Genomic DNA, 27,777 nt, shown 5'->3' on the forward strand with positions numbered 1-27,777 from the left:
CTGAAAAACACACGTGTTTTTATTCTTTTAATACATTCAGGTAAAACATCTCTGCCTGGTTTCCTCTCTATTATTCACTTTATTATCCAGACTGTCAGAGTCTCAGGCTTTAATACAAAAACATCCTAAGCACCGTATATAAAAAAAGAGATCATTCAACATAATTTAATATAACAAAAAATGACTACACATTTAAAACCATTTTTCATAGCATCAGACATTAAGGCAGCAACACCAGTGTAAGTTGAATGTGCCAGTATGGCTCTGCTAGAGATGGGTACCGAATTATGTACTTTATAGGTACTGACCAAATTCTGTCAAAAGTACCTTGTACCGATTCCCATAAAATCAAAAGGTACAATGTTCATGTACCTGAATGCATCCTTGTGACTGTGAGGGAGTGGAACAGTAGGTGATTTTCCATGCTGGACATAAACTCAGCATTGCAAGTTAATATATTGAAGAATAAATGCACTGCAATAATTGCACTGAAAAACTTTGAGATTTTTTTATGAAATAAAAAAAATATTTTTTTTCCACATAAGCACAAAAAAGTATCAAAAATTGGTACCGTTGCGTACCGGTACCAATTGCCAGGCACCAGGCGTCGGTACCGTATTGTTTTAAGTCCCTAGGCTCTGTCCTACAAGCGCCCTGCCTTTCCACATACCAACGTGAAAGGGAAGGAAGTACAACACCGTCATTCAGAGAAATACCACCAGATCTTCACGAGATCTCTATGAAATCTTACAAGATATGTACATCTTTTTGAGGTTGTTATGAAAAAAATTATGATCTCTGTAAATGATCTTCTGAAGATCTAAGCAGGATCTTTACAAGATTTTGTGGAAAATTCAGAGCAAGATGTTCACTATTAGACTTTTACGAGGTCATCGTGAGATCTTGACAAAATTTAACAAGATCATAATGAAATCACCAGAAAATTCAGATGACATTTTAGTAAGATCTTTACATCTCATCTCATCTCAAGGAGTTAAAAATGTCTTCATAAGATTATTTATGAGATCTCAGCTTACTTTTAGAAGGATTTCATGAGATCTTTACAAGAGCTTTATTCACTAGATCAGACAAGGTAGACAAGGTTTTATTGCAATATTTACAAGAACTTAACAAGAACTTTACAAATTGTTTGGAGATCTTGACAGGATCTTCATTAGATTTTAATGTCTTTACAGAATCTCCTGAGATCTTCAAGAGATCTTTAGAAGATATTTGTGACACTTAATGATAAATTCGCAAGTTTTTCTTCTTCCTTTTACAATTTAGGTCTTTTGATACTATTCTTTAATCAAATCCCATAGACACAAAAATAACTGGAATACTGTGAATACAGAGAGATAGAGAGATTTGACATTTGCACAGACAGCACATGTGCTCTGGAACATGCATGCATTGCTTCAAGAGTCGACCCCCCCCCCCCCCCCCCCCCCCCAAAAAAAAAAAAAAATTAAATTAAATTAAAATTAAAAAAATAAATAAAACAAAAAAATAAAATAAAAGAGCTGCACCCTGCGGACCAAATCAGGACCAAATCACATTTGAATGAAACTTTCAGACTTCCAAGGTTGCAGGAGCTGCTGGTTTTGACTCCATGTTCAGGAGTAGGTAGTCAAATCTCTATTTTAAGAGGAGGAGATCTCAAAGGTCACACCTAAATAATCAATATCACCCATCAACCACAGAGAGACAGGAAGGAATCAAACATCCAGAGTGATTCTCCCGTCCTGCAGAGAGTGCGCAGCCTCTCCACCGACATGAATCTTTCATGGCCCACAGCTCACAGATGCAGGCCTAGAAAACGAGTCAAAGGGGAGAAAATAACAGAAAAATAGCCTCCAGAGTTTGGCACCTGTCAGCCAGCGTTCACAGCTGAGAGCAGAGGGATGCTGACCTGGAATAATGTGTCGACACAGCGAGAGGAAGCAGGACTGAAAGCGCCTGACAAAGAGCTTTAAACTCTACAACTGTCATTATCTTCCTCCTCCTTCGTCACAGGTCTTCATCTCCTGCTGTGCAGCTCACTGCTCTCATGATGACTCCTTCCTCTTCCTCTGCCGTCATAAGAGGAAGAGATTAAACGAAGAGGCCCGGTGGAGATGGCGTGATGTGTGATGATTCAGTCCCTTTTTTTCAAACCTGCGTTATACGAGCTCACTTAACCTTGTGCTCCTCTAAACTGGGCGGCCTATCGCAAGGACGATTACGCTGCCCTTTGGCGCAGATTTGGCTGCACACATCAGGACAGATGACACGGATACAGATGAGTAATGAGCTGAAGGATTTTTATGGTGCAAGCTCCTCTTCAGGTGAAAAAAAGCATAATCTGACTAAATAAAGCTCTTACTTTTGCATTAACTACTAAAAATCTGCACAAATCACTAGAAAGCAGTTATTTCTTTGCATGCATCCTTCTGTCCTGAGCTACAGGGAATAGAAACTCTTCGCCCTCCATCTCTTTTAAAAGAAAGAATCCAAAAAATGCAAAGATAGGGATATTTTTAATGAAGGGGAAGAGAAATGAGGACAGTATTCCCCTTGGAGAGCTTGGAGTTGTACCTAAGGGATGCAGCATTGTCCCTACACAACACACTCATGCACACTTACACACTCGTTCACACACAAACACACTTAAAACCGTGACATCTGTCTGCTCTGCAGAAACCCGATGCAGCAGAAATCCAAAATGTGTCTCCTAAAGCCTGGATACAGTCATCAGAAAGAGTTACGCAACCATAGAAAGCACATTCTGCTGGGTTTGGGTCACACTAAGGTCATAAAAATGTAACGCAGCGATGATATGAAGCACATGTATCCAACTCTGAGGTGTGTTAGTTTGCTGAAACTTTTAAGTTCTGTCTTGAAGCTGATCTGTGCATCTTTTTACAACAGGGTGGATGCAATCTGCCTCCACCTTTCACCTTGTTCAGCATCATCCATGCTAACTTTGCAGTTCTCACCAAGTCAGCCTCATATAATCTGATTGGTAGGTGACGGCTTCATCTAGTACCCAAATGGTTTGGGATTATATTGTCTGACCTTTCAAAGATTTAATTAGCACTGCAGAAATGCAGTTCTGATCAGGTGTTTTTATGAGAGGCTGACTAGAGAAAAAAGGTATCTAAATTTGACAATCTTTACATTTTAGGCCTTATTCTGAGTCATTTTTTTTCTTGTTTTTAAATAGCAACGATGCTATCAAGAATCCCATCTTATTTTTCTGCTCATTGTTGTATTAAGACCAGGGATCTCCAACCTTTTTAGGATGACGGCAACTTGCAAACAATGAAACAAGTCACAAGCTACTTCTAGTCCCCGTATCTATTGATTTAGTAACACTAAAATAAAATCAAAATTTAAGACAATTATTGTGTTTACATTTAGTTCAAAACAATAGTCGCTGAGTTCACTCAGCAGGTACTGCTCATTAGGATATGAACATGACTGGCTGATATTCTTTGTGAGGGTGGTGGTGGTGGATGGATAAAGATATATACATTCTTCCATATTATCGTATTACTTTTTTTTACATTTCATATTTGTTAAAATATAAAGCTAATTATTGGGGGCCTGCAATCTACCTGTTAGGGACCCCTGATTTCATTAGTAAAAGCTCCTAAATAACATTATAATCTCTTACATGTCTCTTGCACATCTCTTGCAACATTTGGTGAACCAGCCAGGGGATCTTTAGTAAAACTAAAGCCTAGTTCCTATATTATAGCTAGAGCATACTATAAATATAACAACAAAGGGGCTGGTCACATATCTAAGACCTGCTCACTGATGCCATTATTCTATATTCAAAGCCTCAAACAATCAAGATTCTTAAAATGTTGACTTTGGTCTCAGACTCACAGAATTTATATGAAGCATGGTGTTAAGTCTTAATTTCCACCTATTTAAGAACAATGTTTAGACTTTTGAACAACTTGAGATATGCATTTCACCAGCACATACAGGTAATAAAACAGAATCAATAGTTCCAAAAACGTATATGTTGTGTCTTCTGCTTTCAAGGTCAAGAATAATGTGTAGACCATGAATTTGGGATATGGAAAATAAAATGGCACATCGTCTGCATAATGCCAAAAAAAGATGACCTCCTATCAGAAAGCAAAGAGCTAAGGTCCCAGGACAGAACCTTAAAGAACACCTCAACACTCTCTCAGGGAAAATCCTTCAGGGATCTTTTTTTTCTAAGTGCTGCTAATCTGTATTAATTTGAACCTTCAAATCTCAACTCTATGGTCAGAAAACTCTGATGAATAGTTGTGTGTGCACCATGAAGACACCTGAGGGATAGCTTCATTAAAGCCAGACTCCTATTTTAATTTTCATGTCTTCCTACAGAATAAAACTTCAAACAACATTTTAATCCTCAAAAACAGGGAGATAAATTAAATCCATTTTACAAATTTCATTCTTACTTTGTTTTAAAACAGGCTGACATCTGCTTTCTTCGAGGATCCATTAATGTTGGATCATTTCTGATTTCATCTTTAAATCAGAAACTGACAAAGTGCCTAATGCCTTCTCCATCCGTCTGCACACGATGTCCTCACTCTGATCTCAAATACTTTCACATCTGCTCTATCTTTACATTCAGGATCGCTACAGCACCTCTCTATCTGCAGAACAAATCATGAAGATGTTGCGGAGATCTCCTGATTTTTGCTCCAACAGAGGCCTTGACATACATACAGACACTTCAGCATCCAAACAGAGTACTTCAGTGTGCGCACACACAAAGAAAACACAGACGCTCTGTGTTAGAGCTTCTCCATTCTGATGTTAGCTCTTCCTAACATAAACATATCAGACAGGCGGTGAAAGTCCAGCTTGGTTAAAGAGAAGATTACGGGGTGCTTGACACATTAAACATTTGCACAGCAAGCAAAACATTAATGATTAAAACAGGAGAGGACCAAAATACTGACGTCCAAATATAAAAGTGGGCGTTTGGTTTGAGGTCAGAGAGGACAGGCGCCAGTTGGAGGAGTTTTAGGCTCACTTAGAGAGGAGAAAGTTCCTTTTTAATGCATATGTCATGGCACAGGAGTTATTCTGCAGATCAACAAACTATCCTGGTCTTAAGAGCTTTAACTCACTTTCAAGAAGACTCCCCTGCGCCTGTTTGTGTGTGAGGCTCGGTTTGCTGAGGGACACGGCTGACACTTTCTATTATAAGAGCCTTTCCTCTGTCAGCCAGAAGGACGGGCTCACTCTAATGAATGTAATTACACTAATAAGCAGCCAATTCTCTGATAGAAGATAGGAAGAACAGCTGATCCTCCCACGCTGCTCTCCATCTCCGTGTTTTACAGGAGAAGAAAAATAAAAGCCTTCAAGATCCGTAAATGAGAACGTCTCAGACACCTGAGATACAGAGCTCAGACGTCTGACAGAGATAATGCAGCAGGTGGAAAACTGAATCCGCTGCTCTCAGGTGAGTCTTAAAAGGTGAGTTACTGTAGCCTAAGAAAGAGTCATTGATGCCGTTGAGCTAAGTGTGAAATCAGAGTCTGTGTTAGTCTGAAACAAAATAATGTATGAGGGACAAAAGTTGCTGCTGTTTAACTCGATCCCTTTACAGTTTCCTCCACAGCTGATGATGCTAGCGTCAGAAACAGACAGACTGAGTGGATATCATATCTATAAAACTTTTCATACCTGTAGAGGCAAAGAGCTGCTGATTTACCATCTCACAGGTTCCAGATTTTGCAAATTTGCAATTTCACTTTGTGATACATTCATGCTATTTATGCAATAAGTGTTTAGAAAACTGAGTTGGCCCCTGCAGCTTTTTTGTAAACAGTAAAATGTGCAAAAATAACTTTAAATATGATGTGGTGACATGACAACTTCTGTTTTCTTCTCTGATGTAGTCAAACCATCATCACCAAAAGTCTGAGGTTGCTCTGATGTTGTGTTCCTAGACATGAATGTTGATATTTTGGTAAATGAAATGCATGTAAAGGCAATTTTAAACACAGGATGCTTTAAATACATGCTCCTGTTTCTGTGACATGTCATCAGCGAAGTACAGAAAGGATATTTTCTTCATACCAAAGTTTGAATTTTCTCATTTCAAACGGTTACTTTGCCTTGAAGAGTTCATGTCACGTTCAGTTTTACGGTAGATGCATTGTTTTGGGGACGTGTGACTTGAATTCATTCTGGCATCCTGGCTAGCAGCAGGAATAATTCAAGGAAGAGGCAATAAATGGTAATATATTGCAATTGTCGTGCACAGTTTGATAACCTTTCTTAAATCAAACACAGAAAAGCAAAGATTTTGTTCTTGAAGAGGCTGGGATTGAATATCATGAGGACTCAAGTTGTGACTGACTGTCTGGGACAATCCTCTAAGAAGACTCAAGGTCTTGTCCCATTGTGAAGGATGTAACTAGAGTGAGTTGTATGCACGATGGGCAAGGATTTGTGCAGGAAGTGAACCTAAATTATCATATTGAATTTGGAGAGCATGTATCTGAAATCTAATTTAATATTTTATGAAGATGATTTCTGTAAATATAGAGAGTGAAATTTCAAATCAGATTAAACACAATTTAAAGCAAATCTATTTCATTAGAGATCATACAGTTCAAATTCAATAAAATAATAATTCAAATTCAGTTTCTAGTTGCACAAATCTCAGCCCTTTATGCACAGAAAGCACAAATTGGCATTGTGTTTAACTTCCTGTTTAGTTTATTCACAGTTCTTTACAGTAGTATTTACTTTTGCAGCTTTGAGAGTCTCCAGTGACAATCGACCAGTAAAGGTTAATTCGTCCAGAAAATGGATGAAAATTTTCCACACTGTATGATAAAACTTGCTTTTAGGAATAAAAAAGACTGACAGTAAATAGGGCTCTACACACACAGCCATAGGGAAAAAATGAACGCATCACTGAATGACTTTATCATGAGTGATTACCATGTTTTGATCTTCCCTTCCTCAGGACCACTGTGCAGCAGTCAATTTATCATTTCCCAGAAGCTAAAGGAGCGCACAGTTAAAATCTTTCCATCATCTGGCTCGAGCTATTTGTTGTACATGCAAAATAGCATAACCAGCCTCAAACTGCTCGAGTAACTGTTTATATGTGAGAAAAATGTGAGTCCATGAGCAGGTGGGCCAAAAGCCGGACAAAAAAAAAAAACGAAAGACAAAATATTTAGGCGTTTAATCAAGCATAAATAAATCATGCAACATAACCCCTTTCCCCATGTCTTGCAGTACTCACCCCCTGCTCATCCAGCTTCAGGAGCTGCTCAGGGACTTTGGGGGAGTTCAGGGCGAGTCTCAGACACTGGATGTTCAGCTCAGGGATCACATACTCCAGGACTTCCTTCAGGGGCAGACCGCGAGCTGTGCCGTGTCTCGCTGTGGAGGGGATGGCGTCCTCCAGGATGGCTCCACGCAGCGTGGTCAGCTGAAACAGGGGTGGAGGAGGTTTGGGTTAGGCATCAGGCCTTAAAGTCTCTATTCCAAATAAAACAGATGCTTCAGAACACTTTCCATGATTGTTTCAAGTTCTTTTAAATATATTTCTCTGTTTCGGATGAATTGTGTCGTGACTGATGATTTTGATGCATTGCTTCTTCGAATATACATTCTTTTGAGGGCACTTTGTAACTGAAATTTGGATGCATGCTCAGACAAAAGCTTATTTTCATTATCCTTTGAGTCCGCTTTTCTGAGGTTTATTGAACTTTGAAGTTTTTTGCAAATCCAGCCACAGCATGATCTGAAGCTCACGTCCCTCTGGGCTGTTCCATATTATTCAGGGCGTGGGCTCCATTATGGCTCCGTTGGAAAGCTTCAGGAGCTTACATGCTAAATAATAAAGGAGGGCTAACTGAGCATTACACGTTAAGTGGTGTTTTAGTATTAGAGCATTAATATGTCAGTAAAAATCGACCCAAACACCCGCTCAATCGTTGTTTCTGAAGCCTCTGAGACACGTTCACGCCCACGAGTCCCATTTTCCAAACCACACAACCTGCAGCGTGAGCGATGGCACCCGATGGCCGCCTGACTGAGAGGCTTTCTGAGGAGCTGATTACTTAATCGAGTCAGGAAGGGGGGAGAGGAGGAGGGTGGAGGAGAGGCGGAGGATGGATGATGCATGCAAATAGTCGCTCCAGCGGTCGGGGACTTACTACACCCTCTGCGTGCTACTTGCAGGCCCACCGTGACCCAGATACAGTGTTTCATGGTGTGAGTGCTGCTCTAAGCCAGCTCTGGATATCAGTGACATCCTTCTCCTGACACATCTGTTGCTCCTGAATTATTCAGAGGATGAGACCACCCGGCATCAATCAGGGAGAAGCTTCGTACCACCAGGGACAGAGAGGCTGCTTCACCGTCAGTGTGTGGAAAAACTCATAGTGTGTGTGAGAGAGTAAGCGAAGTTTATCATGCTGATGGAGTGAATCAGAGTCTCAGACAGGAAGTGAGTTCCACCTCTTGTTTTTAACCGTTCGACCTGACTTTGACTTCCTGAATGCAGCATTTGGGAACAAAGACAAACAATCTCTGAAAGCGTGTTCTCGCTGCCAGTCAATACTTCACTTCAAACCGGGCTCCTGCAGGCAGCCGCGGGGGGAGGTTTTTACATAATCCTGTTTGAATCGATCTGAAATCAAAGCTCAGAGAGACTGTACTCCATCAGAAACAGGAACAGGTGGAGCAGAACTTACAAAATTGCATAACCTGGTGGAAACCAAAGGCGAATGGGTAAAACTGGACATTATAAATAAAGTGTACGGAAAAATTTTTGATTCTGTCAACTAATTTTTAAAGATCACTTTGTGGTTTATCAGGTGGTATAAGTTTCTAGTTTGGTTGCTAAAGATTCAGGGGTATGTGAAGCGTTGAGGATAAGACGATATTGTGTTCACACTGAATAAAATCGCATGAAAGAATGTCGTCAGTTATGTCAACACTAACATTTTTCACAAATTCAGTGAAATTATACCCCTGAATTCACTCCACACTTTCCTTTTCTTTTGTAAGATTCGTGTCTGTGGGGGTTGCCAACTCCTCTGTTAGGAAAATAGCTATTGGCTGTTCTTAAAAGTGGCAAAATGACGACATCACCTAGTTTTCATAATTGGGCACATGCATGAAATTGTCATGGACACTGTAGAGGAGAGGAATAATGTTGCAGGAGAGGTAAAAGTGTGTAAAAAGCACTGTAAATATCTTTAGAACCACTAATAAATAAAACCAAAGCAAGATTGTGTAGCGGCTTAATGATTGTAATGATAAATGCTGTATTGTCAGTCTTCCAAAACCGTCACCAACACCAGAAAAAGTTGCTAGATTCGTTGCCAGATGCTAGAAGGGTTGGTAAACTTCTATAATGACAAAAATGAAACTAAATATAATGACACAAAGTTCCTAAGTTGGCAAGAGTACACAAAACATTTATACGTTTGTTTTTATGTGAATAGATAGGCATGGATTAAATAAGACACACAAAAAATGTTCCAGCTCCTCAGTTACTCCTGTTGGCTGTCTGATAAGTTGCCAAAAGTCGCTAAATGATGCCATCGTCTACTTCAAATGTATGTAATTGTACTGGATGCTGTTGGAGAGAGGAATGAAAGTGTGAGAGAGACAAAAGAAAAAAACAAAAACAAAAAACAGCCCAAATATGTGCTGATATATAAATGAACTCAAAACCAGGGTTTAATAACACCGGAGAAGTATCTAGATTTGTGGATAGATGCTCAAGAGGTCTGAAAACTCAGATAACAAAAATAAAACCAAATATGACCATGAGCATGTTTGTCTGCCAAATTAGGCATTAACTACAGAGTTAAAATAAAGATAAAGATCAGAGGGGAACTCAGGTGTGTGTTTTGGTTACCTGGCTGGTTCTGAAGGCGACTCTGTAGTTATACTGCATCCCGTCTTTCTCCTTTCCATCGTCCAGACGCTCCCTACGGATGCTCACTGCCACCGGACCCAGATTGTCGTCGACTCCAAAGTAGTTCTGATGCTCTGAGAAGAGGATCAAATAAAGTCATGTTAGGTCACAAGAAGTCCACCAAGAGTAAATTGTCTTCACCAAATGTGCTTTAAAGTGTTTTGATTTTCAGAATTAAAATCCATGATCTTGTTAAAATCTTAACTGAATGGCAGATGTGTGCTTTGAAGAGCTTTATTTATATTTGATGGAATGACTCTGCATAAGCCGGTCATGGGTGAGTCTGGACAATGACCACAGAAGCAGCAGGAGGTCTGTGCAGATCTGAAATTGATTCTTTTTGGATTAAATCTGTTCTACTTTCACAGCTCAGGGATTTAAAATTAAAGTCAATAAATCAAAATACAGCTCGGAAAGTTTGACCTCGTCTGACCCTTGACTGACCCAGATACACTCAGCGTACCGCATCCGTCACCATACAAACATGGTGTACCAAAGAACTGTTCCTTGATCCTTTGATTGAATTTCATTTCCCCTTAATCTGTTCTGCCCAGACTCAAGTTCCCAGACATCTTGAATAAACCCTTGCTGCCTTTTTTAAAGTGTTTTTTGGGGGCTTTTTATGCCTTTAACTGAATAGGAAAGAAGAAAATGAGTAGAAGGGGAAACGGGGCAAGAGTTTGGAGTGACATGCAGGAAAGAGACAACCAGGTAACAACCTAGCCTTATCCTCAAAGAGGTCTTCAAAATATCCAGCCCACCACCCTTAGCAAAAGATCCTAAAGGTGGTCTTACGTCAGTCATGGTTGTTATTAGGACAATCAAAAAACTGACATACTAACAACACAAAGGATCCAAACACCTGTGCTGCCACTACTGAAGCTAGAAGAGAACAGTCCCATCAGGAGCACTAGAAGTTCTTGGTTATTGGTCCAAGACGAGATGGAGGTGCAACACTTTTGAAATGAAACGTCACAGATCTAGACCATAGGCCTGCACATAGAGCCATTCTTTACCAGGGCAGACATGCTAATCAATACCAGTTGTAAACAAACCACAGACAACTTGTATTTTGGTCAAGTTTGGCATATTGTAATGAATCAAAAATGGAGATAAGTTTGTATGAAAGGTGATCTTGGTTAAATTAACTAGAGGGATGCATAAGGTTAGCTAACTCTGCTAATGGTGGTGCTAGCTCTGCTAATGTTAGCTATATTCAGTGAAGTCATTGTCATTGTTAACTTCCAGACTCTGTGATACTGAGTTAAGCGCTTCTCCGAGGTTTTCCATGCCTAGAAAATATTTAGTGTGTCTACATTTCAGTTGCGATCTAAGCAACAAATAACTTAGTTTTTACCAATGCTGGATGTTCACACTGAGTTTGTGCAGATTTTCCAACTTCTACATATACACATGTTGTAGAAATCCCTGAATCTACCTGTGAACTGATCATAACACTCCGTTTTAAAAATAGCACCAGATCCTCACAATATCTTGGCAAGATCTTGATGAGATCTCTCCGAACTTCCTTTCTTTAAGGATCTTACAACTGATTTATGACACGTTGGAGGGATAGGCCTCAAACACCAAGGTTTCCCTGCAGAGGGCTGGCCAACCGGAGGGAGCAGGGAGCCTTAAAGAGACAGCAGCTAAAACGGGGTGTTTTCAGACAGAGACTGAAGTAAGGGTTTTCTAAAAACTCTAGTGAGAGAAAAATCAGGTACCCAGGAAACTTTTTTGAGCTTTATTTCATGTAAGGATACTATGGGGGCACCAGAGGGACAGAATAAAGACTAAAAAACCCACAATATCCCCCTGCCCCTTTAAAAATTGGGGAAGAAATGAAAACTAACATAAAAATAATCTTTGATGATTATGCCCTGTATTTAATTCCTCAAAATCATTAACATTTTCAACAGAAACACTGAACTTTCCTCTTTTAGCATGATATCTACTTTGTGGGGACATTGTCAGCAAATTAAAGCAAACTCATAACAGTGATAGTTCAAGTCAAGTTATGAGAAAAGTAAGCAAAGACGATGCATTAAAATGGTAGAAACAGGCTTCCATATGTTGTTTTTATCATATTGAGACTAAAAAAAATCAAGTTAATGTGTTTACTCTTCACTGGACTCTTCTTTTGTTATCACATATTTTTCTTTTTGAAGATTTATTTCTTGTTGACATGAAAAGTATCAAGCATGAATTTCCTCACAGGCACTTATATCTGTGGTCAGAGTGCAAAGTGCTTAAAAAACAGGATCACAAAGACATGTTATGATTTGGGAACAAAGACTGTGTTGTCTGAGGTTTGAATGTGTGTGTGTGTGTGTGTGTGTGTGTGTGTGTGTGTGTGTGTGTGTGTGTGTGTGTGTGTGTGTGTGTGTGTGTGTGTGTGTGTGTGTGTGTGTGTGTGTGTATGTGTGTTTTAGTGTGTATTCCTGTGTGTCATGGACAGGAGTAAATCTCTGCACACAAAAAGCAGTGCCTTGAGTAAACACTCCTTAATCCTGGTTCAATCCGTGAAAGAGACCTGGATTAAATAGACAACAAAGACAGACCTCAGCCGGGAATCAAAGCGCTGACAGAGATTCCTGCAGAAGTTTAGACATCCACGCCATGCTGAGCGTGCTCTGAGAATACGCCGCTTCTTGTTACTGTGGCATTAATGTCAGGGCAAAGAGCACATCAGCATGAATAATAAATTGACTGTACAGAGGCGATGCGGGGTGAACCGTCTGAGGAATTCTTTGGCTGTCAGAGTTGGAGGGCTGAAGGGGAATGCTCCGTGAGGCAGAAGGTTAAATGGTGGCCGAGGGGCTTCACGATGCTTCTGAACACGGCAAAGGAGAGATAACAGAGGCTTTGGGCAACATGTTTCAAAAACATGTCACCAAGACTGGCTCAGTGGTAACGATTTGCCAAAAGGTTCCTGAATGGATGACTGAGGCTGTCACGTCAAACAGAGCGCCCTCCGTCCTCCTGTCACTCCTGGCTGCAGACATGTCTCCACCGTCCCACCCTATATGTCTTTAACTTCAGGATTTGTTGCTCTTAGGCCAATATGAGGCTAAATATCTGTATGTATGACTCAGTCTTAGCATAGTCCACCAGCAGGCTGCAGAGATGTGATCTGACATGAACTATTCATCCATGCGTTCAGAGTTAAGCTCACTTTGAGGTCAAATAAAACTTGTTCTGGTATTATTTTAACATGACTCAGGGTCCACTGCTGGGACTTTAGAAGAACGGCTCCAGAGCAAAGATGAAAATAAACGCTGCGTGTTGTTTCTCTGACAGTGACATACAGAGATTCAGCTTTGGATTGCAACACAGGAAGTTTTGAACTTTTCTTGAGAGTCCCAAAGCGTTTGTTGAACTTTTTTATCTTAACTTTTTATCTCGTAACATTAAATTATTTAGTATTTTAGTATTTGTCTCATAACAGTACAACTTTATTCTGAATTTTATCCCGTAATTTTACACCTTTATTTTGACTTTAATCTTGTTAAAGTCCTATTTTACTTTTATCTCTTATCTTTACGTTTTCACAACTTAAATACAGATTTTTATATTAAAAAAAAAAAAAAAAATATATATATATATATATATATATATATATATATATATATATATATGCTGCTTTGTCATCGTAACAACTTTAATTTCCTAATATGAAGACTTTAGTGTGACTTGGTGTTAACACTTTATTTCAACTTTTATCTCTAAACATTTTGATTTAGTTTCAACCTTGATCTTGTGACGTGACAACTTAATTTTGACTTTAATCTCAAAACATTAAGTCTTTACCATGACTTGAGTCTCCTAGCATAAAGACTTGGATATAATTTTAATCTGGTAATGAAATGACTTCTCTGTTTTAATCTCATAACAATCAGCATTATTACAATTTTTAATCTTGCAACATGGCTTGATTCTAACGTTATTCTGAACATCATGATTTTATTCCATCTTTAAACTCATAACATGATGATCATTTGGACCTAAATCTTGTAACATTAAGACTTTATTTTGTTTTGAATCTCATACCATTTATAGGTAAGTCCAGCATAATTTTGTATGTTGCGATTTTCACTATTGTTGCCTAACTTCATGTCTTTTATTAGACTTTGATTTTGCAATGTTACAATTTAATTTAAACCTTAATCTTGAAACACTTAGAGCTGATGGCAACTATAATCTAATAACATGAAAACTTTATCACATCCTTAATCTCACTATATTTTGTCTTTATTCCAGCATTAATCTGGACATGTTACAGCTTTTTTTCAACTGTAATCTACATTACAACTTAATTTTGAATTTTACTTTGTAACATTAAGACTTATTTTAGCTTAAACCCTGTACCAATTTAATTCTAACTTTAATCTGCTAATAGTTCATATTTAATTAATAATTCATCTAAAACAAGTCTAAAGAGAGTTTTTACAACCTTTATTACCTCACAGCTCTGTGATTACCTACAGTATGAACCACAAACAGTCGAGCTCCCCTGCGTCAGATCGTCCTTTCCTCTACACCTCTGCTGATGTGTAACCCTGACCTGTGTGTAACAGGTTCAGCTGGTAGCTGTGGCTGAAACACAGTGTCCATTAAAGCAGCCTGCAGAGAATTGCTCCTCTTACCCAGGCTGGAAAAGGCTTCAGGCGATCAATGGGATCAATGTTGGGCTCAGGTTGATAAAAGCTGGCCCTAAAGTGGCGACACACGCTCCTGTGTGTGTGTGAATGTGTCCCTGTGTGTGGAGGTGATGACAGATTTGTCTCCCTGATATAACACTTCCTGAAAAAAGGGGCAGGGGACACTTCCTCATACTGCGAGGATGACATCTTTTGTAAAAGCTGTAAGAACAAACCCATCCTGACAGCAGCACGGGCGTTTCAATTATACATCGGCCTCAGAATGAGGTTAAAGACATACAGAGCGCCAGATTTCAGGACGAGGCTGAGTGAGGCCACACAGAGTTTGATAGCACAGTAATGGCTCCCTAAATGTTTGGACACTCTGTACTTGACCCTTTAGACCTCCATGCCACAGGCAGCTGATCGTTACATCCTGTTACAGAGGCCATAGAAATCGATCAGCTGTACACGAGCTGGTTTGAACCCTGCATCCACACCAGTGTGTGCATGCCAATGATAGGTCAACAACATGTTATGAACTCTGCTTCAACCGACCCACTGAGCTGCTGTTCCATCTGTGAATGTGTTCATTACAGCAGCAGGGAGAGCCATGCAGCAGCTGCAAACCAAATCCATCTGCGCAGCTCCTCCCACACCGTCTTATCACACACTCTACTTCTTCAGTCAGACAAGCTTTTGGAATTTTCAGAATGTTTTGCATTATTAACAATAACCTGTTCTTTTTCCCGCAGCTCCGGCAGGATCTGACCCTATTTGCAATGCATCATCTGTCCACCAGGGGCTGTCCCCAGAAACCAACGAATCTGTTAATTAACATGTTATTGGTAATTCAGATTGGTTAAGAAGTGTAGCACATATCTATTTTCTGCCTTGTTCACAAACAAACCAAAGTGCATCTAGCAACGTCCCACTAAGCTACATCAGGACTGTGCAGAGGCCACTTGTTTACAGCTCAACCTCTGTACATTCTGCAGAAACTCAACAACTTTAACAGATCACGTCTTTAAATGAATGGATTTATGAAGACGTGAAAATATGGGAGTTCAAAAAACACATCAGAGGACACAAGATGAGATAAAAGTTATTAATGATGCAGACAAGAATACAGTCCAGAATACAGGATAAAGGCACAGTTGCACTGGTAATCCATGCCGTGCTTAAACACCCTTAAATCCCAATCAACAACTTTAACAGATCACGTCTTTAAATGAATGGATTTATGAAGACGTGAAAATATGGGAGTTCAAAAAACACATCAGAGGACACAAGATGAGATAAAAGTTATTAATGATGCAGACAAGAATACAGTCCAGAATACAGGATAAAGGCACAGTTGCACTGGTAATCCATGCCGTGCTTAAACACCCTTAAATCCCTAAAGTCCGGTTTGTTTGGCCTGTGTGACCACAAGCATGCCGTGCTTGAGCTCAGTTCACTTTTCTGCTTCAGTGCGGTATACTACCTTTCTTTTATTCCTTGGTTCAATCCTTCCTTCCTTTCTTCTTTTCTTATTTCCTTTTTTCCATTTTCTATCACGTAACTGTCTTTGAAAGACTTGTGGTACCCAGCTTCACCATTAAGAATCTGGGAGTCCTGTTTGAGCCTCAGCAGATGCTTTAAATTATTGCAAACATTGCAACCTCGTCACCCTGATGTGATTTAAGAAAAGTAGTTTGAGCATTCATTGTATCTATCTGCAGCTAGTGCACTTCCATGAAAGTTTTTAAGCCCGTATTTGTTCAACTCACTAAGTCCAGGCTTTATCTATCCTAAAGAGGTCATTTCAGCCCCGTTTCCACCAAGCAGTTTTATTTGATTTGTCTCAGCAAGGCACGTATTTTATGGTGTTTCCACTGACTAATCCCAAATAACCTAGACAAGCCATCCCACTTTTTGGCACCCTTCTGTAAGGTTGCCGTACTAAACCGATCTGATCTCAGAAGGTGGAGCTACAACACTGCAGATCGTTGATTGGAGAAAAGGATTGTCACTTGCCCTGGGACAGTGGCTGAATTTCTCCTGGCGGCATACAGCCCTCTCTGAAACAAAGCTTGATTGCACCATGTAACAGAGAGCTACATGCCAATCACATAGAGGGCAAATGCTGGATGTGTTCCATCTATGCTCTTTGTTTACTGTGTCACGTTTTTCTTCTTTGTTGGATTTATTAGCGGGGTGCACTGTGTCCTGCTGCTATGGCATCACACTATTATGTTACTAATGCGGCTATCTGCATCCAGCTTGCATGCCGCCTACCAGGAGGGGACATAGTTGGCTGTGGAAACCTAAACAGGCCCGAGCTGAACTGAGCCAACTCGTAACAAACCGTACTGATCCACGCTGGACTGCTTGGTGGAAACGGGGCTTTATTTGTGTTCTGGACACACTGAATCTCCATCAGGGATTATTTGGATACAAAAATCTTCCAGGAGAAGGTCAGGATCTTCTGGGGGGAAAGGTGAAGCAGCTGTTTTTTGTGCGGCTCAAGAATGGGAAACTTAATCTGCTGAGAGCAGCACAGAGAGACGCTCAGACAGTGAGACTAACAGACTGACGCTTCCAGGGTCAGCGTGGAACTCCAGCACCATAAAGGTGTTTTGAACTCCACGCTGCAGACCTCGGCATACTTCTCCTGACCCTAAAGTTTCACAGGAGGGGTCTGCACACCCCAAGGCCTCCACAGTGAACAGCTGCAGCCTCTCGCTCACCTCAACCCTCTCACATGACTAATCATGGCTTTCCTACAGGGTTCAGAGGAATATCACCGAGAGGACACGAGCGGAGGAAGTGAAACACACACCCTCACACCCAGCACAAGCCTGCTATTGTTCTGTTTCTGTAAAAACACTGGGCTGCAAGATCTCTGAGGCTGGTCCTTTAAGGGACTGGGTCTGAAGACGCTTTGTGGGAAAGGGAAAGTCTTCGACCCTGAGTCACTCCCTGCCGAGCTGCAAAGTTTTATCTTCACAGGAAGTGATTCTGCAGCCTTTCAGACCAAGACATGAAAACAAAACACGAGGAGTGGTTCCTTACCTCTGCCATAGAAGTATTTGTGGTAGTAGTACGCTCCCAGGTCGATGTGCTCGATGATGTAGCGCTTGACCTTCTCCCGGTGGATCGGTTGGTTTTCCCGTGGCACCTCAAGCACGGAGACTCCTGCGTTGGTGCAGTGAGAGCTCAGCGAAGACTCAAAGGAGCAGCTTTCTGAGAGTCCACTGTAGTTCGAGCTGTTTGCTCTGGACAGCGAGATTCTCCTCTCGCCTTCACCGCCGATCTCATTCCGAAAGTGCGGACAGCCAAGCACCAAACTGTTGCTCTTCCCATCGCCTTCGTCAGCATCCAGGTTCTCTTTGGGGTTCAGGTCCTCCCTGCTGCCTAGTGGGGACTCAAACATTGGGGTAGTTGCGCTGCTACATCCTGCTGCTCCAGCGTCTGGTGCTGCTCCAAGTCCAGGTCCAGCAACAGGTCCGGCACCAGGGGCTCCTCCAGGTCCAGCTGAGGCAGCGGACGCTCCAGTCGTGGTGTTCTTTCTCTGGCTCAGGTTGGCTCTGCTGGCGACTGCCTCGCTGATGTTGAAGAGGACGCTCTGGACGTCATAGTGTGCAAAACATTTCTGGAAGCTGAGCGGCCGGCGGTCGTCCTCTAAGGAGAGCCGCAGAGCATCACTCTCGCTCTTTATGGTCCGAAGCTTCCTGAATAAAGACGTCTCAGAGGACTCAGATTTCAGACGCCTCATGAAGGACTTCTCCCGCTCACGGCTGTACAGCAGTGAGCTGTCGACGTAGTCATATCCTGGAATGTGGATGATCTCCCCTCTGGCGATCTGCGCTGCTGTTTGCAGACTCGGGGAGAGTGCAGCATCGCAGCGAAGCAGCTCAGGGAAACCGAGCGGTGGTATGCTACGGTGGTCCAGCGTGTCAACTCTGTATCCTCTCAGCATCGTAAAAAAGCCGTCCCCGCCCAGGCCTTGGCGATCAATGGAGGATGTGCTGCCATACTCACGGTGCAGTGATGCTCCCGTGTTTGGGTTCACGGCGTTCTGGTCCATGATGTCCTCAGAGTCAATGTCGCTGATGGTGACGTCGCTGTTGCTGCGTTGTCGGATGGGGTGCAGGCCTTTGAGCGGCGAGTGGCTGAGGAGGTCGCTCAACGAGTATTTGTCTGAGTACTCGACCTCCACGCACACCGGCTCCTGCTCCAGGATCTCCACTGTGTGCTCCTGTCCATTCTGAAACACAGGAATCACGCTCTGATAGTTTGGTGAAGGTCGTCCATCCCACCCGTCTTTCCTTGGCGGCCATTCTGTCACCCTCGCCCTGACGCCCATCTTCGGCATGGCTGGAGTCCCATTTGTTTTGCCTGAGGCGTCAGGTTTCCCCTGAATGTTGGCGGCCGGTGGCCCCATGCTGCCGTTCAGAGCTTTGAGCTTCCTGCTGAACAGCTCCTCTGACTGCATGACTCTGGAGAAGTCTTCTGGGCCTCCCACAATTCCCACAAGGTTTGATTTGTTATCCGTCACAGAGCTGAAAATACTCATATCCTGCCGGAGGACTCTTTAAAGAGTAGCTCCCTTCTTCATTACATCATGTGATGTTTCTCGGTGCTGAGCGGAGGAGGAGTCAGAGAAGCAGCAGTCGACATAACTCACAAGAGGTGGCCGACTCGGCGATCCACGCGCAGCATTTGGATGTCAAGGACGAGTGTCTGAGGAGCTCTGTGCGGCGTTTCCTCACAGCGTGCCTCCAGAGCTGAACGACAGCTGGAAGGGTTGAATCTGTGACAGAGACAAAAACACAGGAGAGGTTTCTGAAACATGCCAACAGAGTATGGACACATGAAAGAGATGTTTGCATTTTTCAAAACAGATGAAAATGGCCCTAACCCTAACTTTAACCTTCTGACACCATGACCATGTGCAGGCTGTTGTTTTATTCTGAGCTGCTGCCATAATGGATCTGGAAAAGCACAGATGTATATCTGTATCTGTAGATCTTTCCTGGTGCTTCCAGGCAACACCAAACAGATGGTGGTGAAGCAAATTACAGCAACAAGAGGCAGATGTTCAGCTAAACGTTTGCATGTTCCGATATCTGATCCAACCGCTTCAAGCGTCACCAGCCTGCAGATTCTGCAGCAGGAAGAGTTTTGCATCATCGGCGCAGATTTACCTTTTATCAGATCGAGCGAGGGAGGAAGAAACCAACAAATAGGTGAGGTGACAGTTTTACACAGAGGCCTCCTGTGTTTGAGTGTGTTTTTAAAGTGAGGGAATAAAACAGACAAAAGGCTGATTTCAGCAGTTTTATGAGCATGAGGATAAAGCTTCATTTCCTCTGCTATCTGATGCAAACTCACATGGTTTCAGATTTTTATCCCTGAACAACATCTCTGGCTTTTTTCTGCAGGAATCAACAGCAGCTGATCAGTCAGTATCATTGCAATCCAAAAGCAATTTAGTGATATCCCTGCAACTTTAACCAGCTTTCAATCTCTGCTTCCACTACAAATAATGACTCAAAAGAAAAGATATCCTAACCTCTCCTGCAAAAGCTGTATGCAACTAAGTCTAGCTGAATGGAATGTGTTTTTTTCATCTTCTTTGTTTTACAAAAGCTCTTGTTCCACATCTCTTCCAAAAGTGTTGTGCTTGAGAAGACTTTGAACATGCACAGAAAAAAAACTGTAAAACAACTCATGAAGAAACAGAACAAGTCATAAACATGTAAGAAGACAGTCAAATCTCATCTTAATCCCTGTAAAAATTCATATTTTTGGGGGGAAATTTAGATTTATCTTGTAAAATTGTGACTTTATTCAAATGTTTCACCTTTAATTAAAAATTTTGCTCTCTTTTCTTTTTAGCTCTAAGTTCTTGCTTTGCAACGATAAGAAAGTTTTTTTTCGTTCATCTTAACTTCATTTTTGTAAAACAGAAACTTAAAATGGAAATCTTGTGAGTCCTACACTTCAAATTTGAATTCTAAAATAGTTTTCAATTTTACTGTTTTTAAGTAAAATATGTATTTTTTAATTATGACTATATTTTCTCTATTTTTTTCTGATTTTTTTTGTTGCTTTTTTCCTGAAAATTTACTTCATTTTGTGAATTTATGACTTTAAACTCATAAATTTTCAACTTTATCCTTGAAACTAAGCAATTATTTTTATCCAGCTGTAATTTTGTAAAATCTTTATTACAACTGAATTACATCTGTCTTTTTGATCAAAATCTATTTTTGCAGAGATAATGCCCTAATATTTTCTGTTTCAAAATGAACTTTGAAAATGTCACTGTTTTACTAAATTTTAGCAAACTTCTCACATACTGACTACAACAGAGACACATTCAGTCCAATCTTGTGAAAGCTGGATGCTTTTAATCTGAAACTCAGTTTTCATTTACTGTTCAGGTAATAAATGGTTAATAAAAGACCAACACAAGGGTCTGTGATGAAATGCTTGCACATAAAAATTCAGGATACTTTATAGATTTTACCCTCCAGCTCACGTAGCATTAGACACAATAAAACAAAGACTGGACAGTTAGCTAGGACTGTGACTCAAGAAAACAGCAGCAGCCTTTTCATTGATCTAACTTGGCCCCCTTGGGGATTAAACCCCTAAAGGTGAAGCTCTGGAATCTTCTGCATCACACGTCAAGATGCAGAGGGGACTGAGGCTCCAGCTTTGACCTAAATGCTTTTTCTTGTTCTCTGAGGCTGTAGCAGAGCTTCATTTCTCCTTCATATGCAATCATGTGAAAACCCTGTGAGTTAACCCTAACGCCTCCACGACACATGGAAGAGGGGGACAGGTTATAGATGGATGAGCTTCATGTTTGGTTTTTTAAGTTTTATTTAGGGAGAAAGTATTGAAGTTGGCTTCTTAAAAAGCACAACCTTAATAATAGAAATAAGCAGAGGAAAATGTTTCCAAACTACAGTGTGCAGGGGAAACCCGACGGATGCTCTCTCATGTTTCCGTTAAAGTGAACAGGAAACCTAAAAACATCTTCTCTAAGGGTTCAGTTTGGTCTGGTTTGAGCCCCACCTCCATCCTCTTGGCCTTTAAAATGAGAGCTCCTGTTCCCAGACCTCTGTTTACATTTCTCATTTAATGCTTCGGAGGAGGGTGAACTATTTTGGGACGGAAATGTGGGCCACATCAAGATTAGCTACCAGCCAGACTCCAGTGAAGCACTGGGGATGAAACTGTGTGATATGAAATCATGCTGCTGCAGCCCAGGCTGAATGCAGGTTAATGCATTCATGACCCAAATGTGCAGAAGAATGATGAAGATACCGTCTCAGTTACACGCCAAACTAACCACGAGTCCTCTCTTCAAGTTACCTGACGCTTATAAAGCAGCTTCATTCGCAGGAGTGATCGTCTGCTACAGTCAGAGGAAGATGAATAATGGAGTGGCTGAGTGAAGAACAAAACGAAAGACACTCACTTCCTGCTTTCAGGAAGTGACCAACAAACGGAGAGAGAAAAAGAAACCAGAGAGGATGGAGTTAACCAAAATTGAACTGAAAAGTCCCAAATTATCTGAGAAGTGTAATATTTAGGAAAAAAATGCTAATTTCTCAGGGAAAGTTTCAAAGTTCTGTGAGAAAATGTCAGATTTGTTTCATTTATTGGTCTCAAATACTGAGAAAGGTATTGTTTTTTTAAAGAAAACAGAAATTTCTTTATTCTTATAGAACTTTTGATTATTTAAGAAAAACATATTCATATTCATAAATCATACCCGGCCTGACACATTTTTGTGTTTTTTTCTCACAAATCTGAGAGTTTAGGGGCACAGATGGCCTAGCAGTCTAGGTCATGCCTCAAAAGGTTTGCACTCAAGATGGTTCAAATCCGACCTGTGGCCTTTTTCCCGCATGTCATTCCCAACTCTCACCGTGTTTCCTGCCCTATCCACTGTTCTGTCTGCTGTGGTTCAAGACATAAAAAGCCCACACAAAAAAAACTTCAAAAACTTGAAAAAATAGTTTGAGAGTTAAATCTTGGTAGATTGCTCATCTCCTCTGGCTGCTGTGGCTCTTTGCTACAAAGTGCAATCAAGCTTTGTTTCAAAGAAGGCTGCGAGGAGAAATTGAACCACTATCGCACAGGAAGTAATGATTCTTTCAAACAATCAATAGACTGCGGCGTGTCTAACTCCACCTTCTGGGGGTAGGACTGGTATGTCTGGCACCTCAACAGCAGTGTACCAAAAAGTGGGACGGTACGGGTCAGTAATTTGGGGACCTGTCCCTGTTTTAGTCAGAGGAAACACCACACAATGCGAGCCATACTGAACTGAACTGCTTGGTGGAAGCAAGACACCTTTGCCAGTCAAGCTACTGCAAAGAATTCATTTCCTAACTTCTGATTCTGGATTATATCTCAAGCTTTTTTGGCAAAATCTCATCATTAGACATGAGATCAAATTATCTGACATTTTTCCCAAAAATTCTGAGAAAAAAAGTCATAATTATGACTCAAAAGGAAATCATCTTAAAATAAATATTTTTTTTTGTTTACTGATCTAAACTGGTATGAACTGGTCTTTATTCCTAAGCACAGTCAACTAAATCTCTAATAAAGTGTGTTTAAATCTGAAACTGCGTCTCTTTGATACTCATCAACACACACAGACCTTCAGGGTTAGCTGGTGCTAAAATTAGCCTAGCTTGTTACTGGGACATAAAATCACTTCAGTGTTTAGTGAGGACGAGGTTTGTCAAGGAGCCAAAATATGTGAGGAAGGATCGTCCCCGGCAAAGAAACAGATTTGGCATCAAAAACCAGAGAAACAAAGAAAGAAGTGTTGAGTTACGGGGTTTCACTAATGCTCCAAAACACACAGAAGGGAGATTTTAAGACAGATATTAGGCCTGATTTTCCTCTGCTGATGTTCAGGGATGATTATTTTTGGTTTGTCTATTCAACCAAACACTAATCTCAGGTGTTCTCCCACCTCAGATCGCAGCGTCTGTTGATGACCGACACCCAAATGTCAGGCGTCGACTGAACGCGGTCTGTTCACACTCCTGATCAGAGCCGGTGACACGAAATGTGCCACCTGTGCAAACAGCTTTATCAATGATGACATTCACACCCAGGCTTTAACGGGTGACTGGGGACAGGAGGAACAAAGAAAGTGGCAAAGAATAATCTCCGAGCTGGACAACAAAGCAGCAGGAGCACAGAAAACAGAGAGACTGTGGTCCTCCTTTAAAGCTCCAGTGAGGAACTTTTAGTTTCTTCGTGTCGGGTCTGGTGAGCGTGTCACAGTTGGCGTGCCTTGGTGAAAGTAGCCTACCAGAAATGAGCATTAATCTTCTAATGGTGGAGCGAGCTTGCTCACTCCTCTGACAGCATATTAATATCTGCCGGCCTTTAATCAGGACGCCATGTCAGGAGTATTTTAAGAGCTGGCAGAGCGGCGCGGCCTCTCCTCGCTGGAGGAACCAATGTGAAAGACAGAACATCCAACATGGAGACAGAAAATGAGTTCATTACTGTAATTAGGCCTCTTTGCCTCTCCTCTGTCCGCCTCATGTCTTAAACAGCCATGATGGCGTTGGTAATAAAAGGCTGTTGGTAAAGTGGCCCACCCACCCTCCATCTGCTGCCTCCTTCACACACATACTCACACACACACGCACACACACACAGAGTGAAACAGCCTCCTCCTTCAGGTCACACTCTTTTTGCTGACCACGTGGCCTCGGGCTCTCTGCTGGCTAGAATGAGACGTGTTATCACCCTGTTCATTAATCACTGTCAGGGTAAAGCAGCTAATAGAGGACAGGAAGGGGAACAGAGACCACCGTGGTCTGGTCTATCCGCCTTTGTCCTCCTCTGGGTGAAACACAGACCGGATCATTGTCTTCTGACCTCCCAACAAAGAGCGTAAACATCAGTGTCCTGCTGTTGTTGGAGTTCTTGGCCGATGAAAAACTGGAACTGTATATAATCCAACCTGAGATTAAAAATACTAAAGACTGAAAATACAACAAAGCCTTCTTACTCCGTCACACAAAGTCCTCTGCGCTTGTTAGTAAGCATCTAAAAATGGTATTTATCAGTTATCTCAGCCGACTCCAACCAGACTCAACATCTCAACATCTCATCTTGGCCAGGCAACGTCCTGAAAACAAAGCAGCATGAACGGGAACCATCTAGGACCAAAATGCTTCCAAACATCTTTTAGATGAGAGAATACATGGTTTTGTTTAACGATTCTATTAATCATTTAACATCACCTGGCAACTCCTAACTATTTTGAGAGTCAGAGATGATACCCCAAAAGCTTAGCTTCTCTTCTTTCTGGAACTGTTATAATTTTTTCTGTTGCCCAAATAGTTGAAGAGTTACAGTGATAAGAACAGCTTACATCAATAATTTCCTGTGATTGGAACCTCGCTGCACCGTAATTCCCCAGATAGCGCCGTAAATCCTGTTTTTTTTCTTCAAAGAGCCATCAAAATGGCTGAAGATTTATTTTTGTTCAAAGAATACATGGAAAATGGAGAGCGCCCAAGGTCCGATGGGTTTCAAAGAATCAGGGTGCTATCCATACCGTGCCATACTCAAACACCAATGGCCCCCTGCCTCAATGTTCCCCCACTGGAGAGTACGCCTGTGGTCACACTGACTACTCCAATATGAACCAGACTTAAGCAGGTATCACACACACAGGCATGGCCCACCTACGTCGGTCTGACACAGCCCTCTAACATCGCCACTTTTATTCAGAATGATTGGCGAAAGGAGCAGTTGCAGAGATTATAAATCATGGGTTATGCCTCATAGAGTATACATCACAGCCTTGCTATGTCTGCATGCTTGGGCTCATGCAAGTAGTGTACCACGCCAAAACACACCACTTTGTCAGGGCACAATACACTTGTGGTCACACTGGCCAAAAGGAACTGGACTTGAGGACTGAAGTGTACTTGGGCACGGTACAGATGGCACCTACACCCTAACTAGCTGACTACTGCCAGGCTATTCGATTAATCACTGAACAAGAACCAGTGAGTATGTGATAAAATTACCAATACTGCCCAGTGACGGTATGATTAGTAGTGGAATGCTGCTTGCTGACTATTTGATTGATTGCAGATAACTTTCCGCCAACTTTCTGATTAAGGCCCCGTTTACACGGAGACTCCCGCAACGATTCTTCCTTTGCGTTTTCAAAAGCCACCCGCGTTTACATGAGGACGGCGTGAAAACGATCCGCGTTCATACGACTCCAGGAGGACAAGTCTCCTCTTCTGTTCTTTCTTTTTCTGCCGTTTTTTTGTGTGAGACGGTCGGCAATCCAACCATAACGCGCATTACCGCCACCTACTGGCTCAACTGGAAATGTGGCTGAGCGCGGAGCCTTCACCTGAAACTGCGAGTGCGCATGCGGTGACGTCAGCGTTTCACCCTGAGACGCTCCGCTCTGTGTTTACACGAAGCTGGATGGAGGAGCGGATTCAGATCTTTCCACTCTGGGGAGCGTTTTCAAAAGTTTGCGTTTTCACTGAAAACGCAACGTGGTCTCGTCTAAACGAAAGGCCAAAACGCAACGAAATGTTTGCGGAATCAACTGTTTTCGGCGTCATGTAAACGGGGCCTAAGTATCAAACAATACCTAGTGACTACTGAATTAACCACTGAATGCTAACTGGTAACTACTGGATTAATCAATAAATCCTAACCAGTGACTGCTGAGTAGTATTTTTGATTTAAACGCTGATTTCTGTCCTCTACCATTCTTTTCACTTATGTACCAAAGATGCAATCAGACTGCACTTCAACTGGAACCTCTGCGTTAAGCCCCCAGTTTTTCAACTTTTCAACTTGCAACATTCATTACTTAATAAAACATTTGAAGTCTTTCGTTGTACAGCCCCTGCAGAAATTGGAGTGCTAAATAATTTTTAAAAATCCTTTTCATATTTAAAAAAAACTTGTCAACTAACCTTTTCAGCCATCATGAATAGTTTGAAAAACATCAGGTATTTCCACCACTTAATAACATAAATCTGGTAGAACTGAACCTAAAGAGGACACATTTATCATAGTTTGTACCAAAAGGTAAAAACTGTTTTCTGAAGAAGAGATTTATGCAAATTGAGTCGTGATGCAAAGGTGTTTTACATAACGCCGCTGTGTTTACTGACAGTGAGGCTCCGCTTGCTGCCAAACACGGTTCGAGCACAACATTATTAAAATGATGTGTTCAGAGCCGACAGTACTTCAGGAAATTAGGAACAAACTGTCCTCTGAAGAGCGGGACACATCATAATCCCTCTGACAGGAACCTCTGAGCGCTGATTTATTCACAGCACACCTCTGAAAGGTAACCTCAAGATGACGAGAGCGACTTTTCAGGCGTCAGCGGAGGAGCTGGAGCTGAAAGGTTCAGTAAATGTGTGTTTAAATTGGAGGATGTTCCAATTACCGGTGCAAATATCAAGATTTGCATGCGCTTGGCCTTCCAGGCGGGTGTGTTTCTGCTCACTTTGCATGGTGACAGAACATTATGAAGATGTGTAATTATGATGCTGCATGCAAAAGTAAAGCCAAAGCAGGAAGAAGAAAAGGCGAGGCATTCTTTTTAAATGCGGTGTCCACCCGGCTGCACCTTGGGTCAGAGTCAAACATGCTTATTTAGCCCAACAGAGCCAGCACGGAGCTGTGATTAAGCTCAATTATCTTTAATAAACCTGCCTGTAATTGAGCCACATTAGCGCTCCTCTCATCTCAGAAACAGGAAGTAGTAGCCGACCCCGTCCTGAGAGGAGGTGCATAAAATGAAGGCGCTGGGCGGGTCAGAGGCCGAGATGATTACACCAATTTTCCAGCTCATGTGAAAAAAGCGAGTCAGGCTGTGTTACGATGAGAGGAAAGTCTTCCTCTAAGACGGGCTCCACTTCCTGTTACCTGTCTGCTGCACTCTTATTTTGACAGCAATGGACATGTCGCACTGTGTTCAACATTAAGCCCAGGGAGGGAGAAACCCGAGCGTGAAGCAAATAAACTCGAAGGCACATTCTTTACGCTTTGGTGGGCGCCATTTGATTCTTCAATAAGATCCCAATCAAAACAATGAATCACGTTCCACGTCACAAATGCTGGCTGGCGTTCTGTGTG

At 41.7% G+C, this 27,777-nt stretch overlaps 1 protein-coding gene across 7 annotated transcripts in view; it reads right to left on the minus strand.

The window, feature by feature from the left end:
• Nucleotides 1-27,777, minus strand: part of LOC141794758 (signal-induced proliferation-associated 1-like protein 2) — a 125,250-nt gene that overhangs the window by 58,646 nt on the left and 38,827 nt on the right. For all 7 annotated transcript variants that reach the window (XM_074675240.1, XM_074675243.1, XM_074675241.1 and 4 more), the window contains exons 2-4: nucleotides 17,662-19,402; nucleotides 9,905-10,038; nucleotides 7,271-7,459 (exon numbers count right to left, since the gene is read on the minus strand). In XM_074675240.1, coding sequence (XP_074531341.1) covers nucleotides 7,271-7,459; nucleotides 9,905-10,038; nucleotides 17,662-19,165 — 1,827 coding nt within the window. In that variant the 5' untranslated portion in view covers nucleotides 19,166-19,402. The remainder of the gene's footprint in view (nucleotides 1-7,270; nucleotides 7,460-9,904; nucleotides 10,039-17,661; nucleotides 19,403-27,777) is intronic.

This window comes from Halichoeres trimaculatus, unplaced genomic scaffold (genome assembly GCF_033239565.1).
Source record: "Halichoeres trimaculatus isolate MK-OKI-2021-1 unplaced genomic scaffold, fHalTri1.1 fHalTri1_scaffold_8, whole genome shotgun sequence".
NCBI classification, from domain to species: domain Eukaryota; kingdom Metazoa; phylum Chordata; class Actinopteri; order Labriformes; family Labridae; genus Halichoeres; species Halichoeres trimaculatus.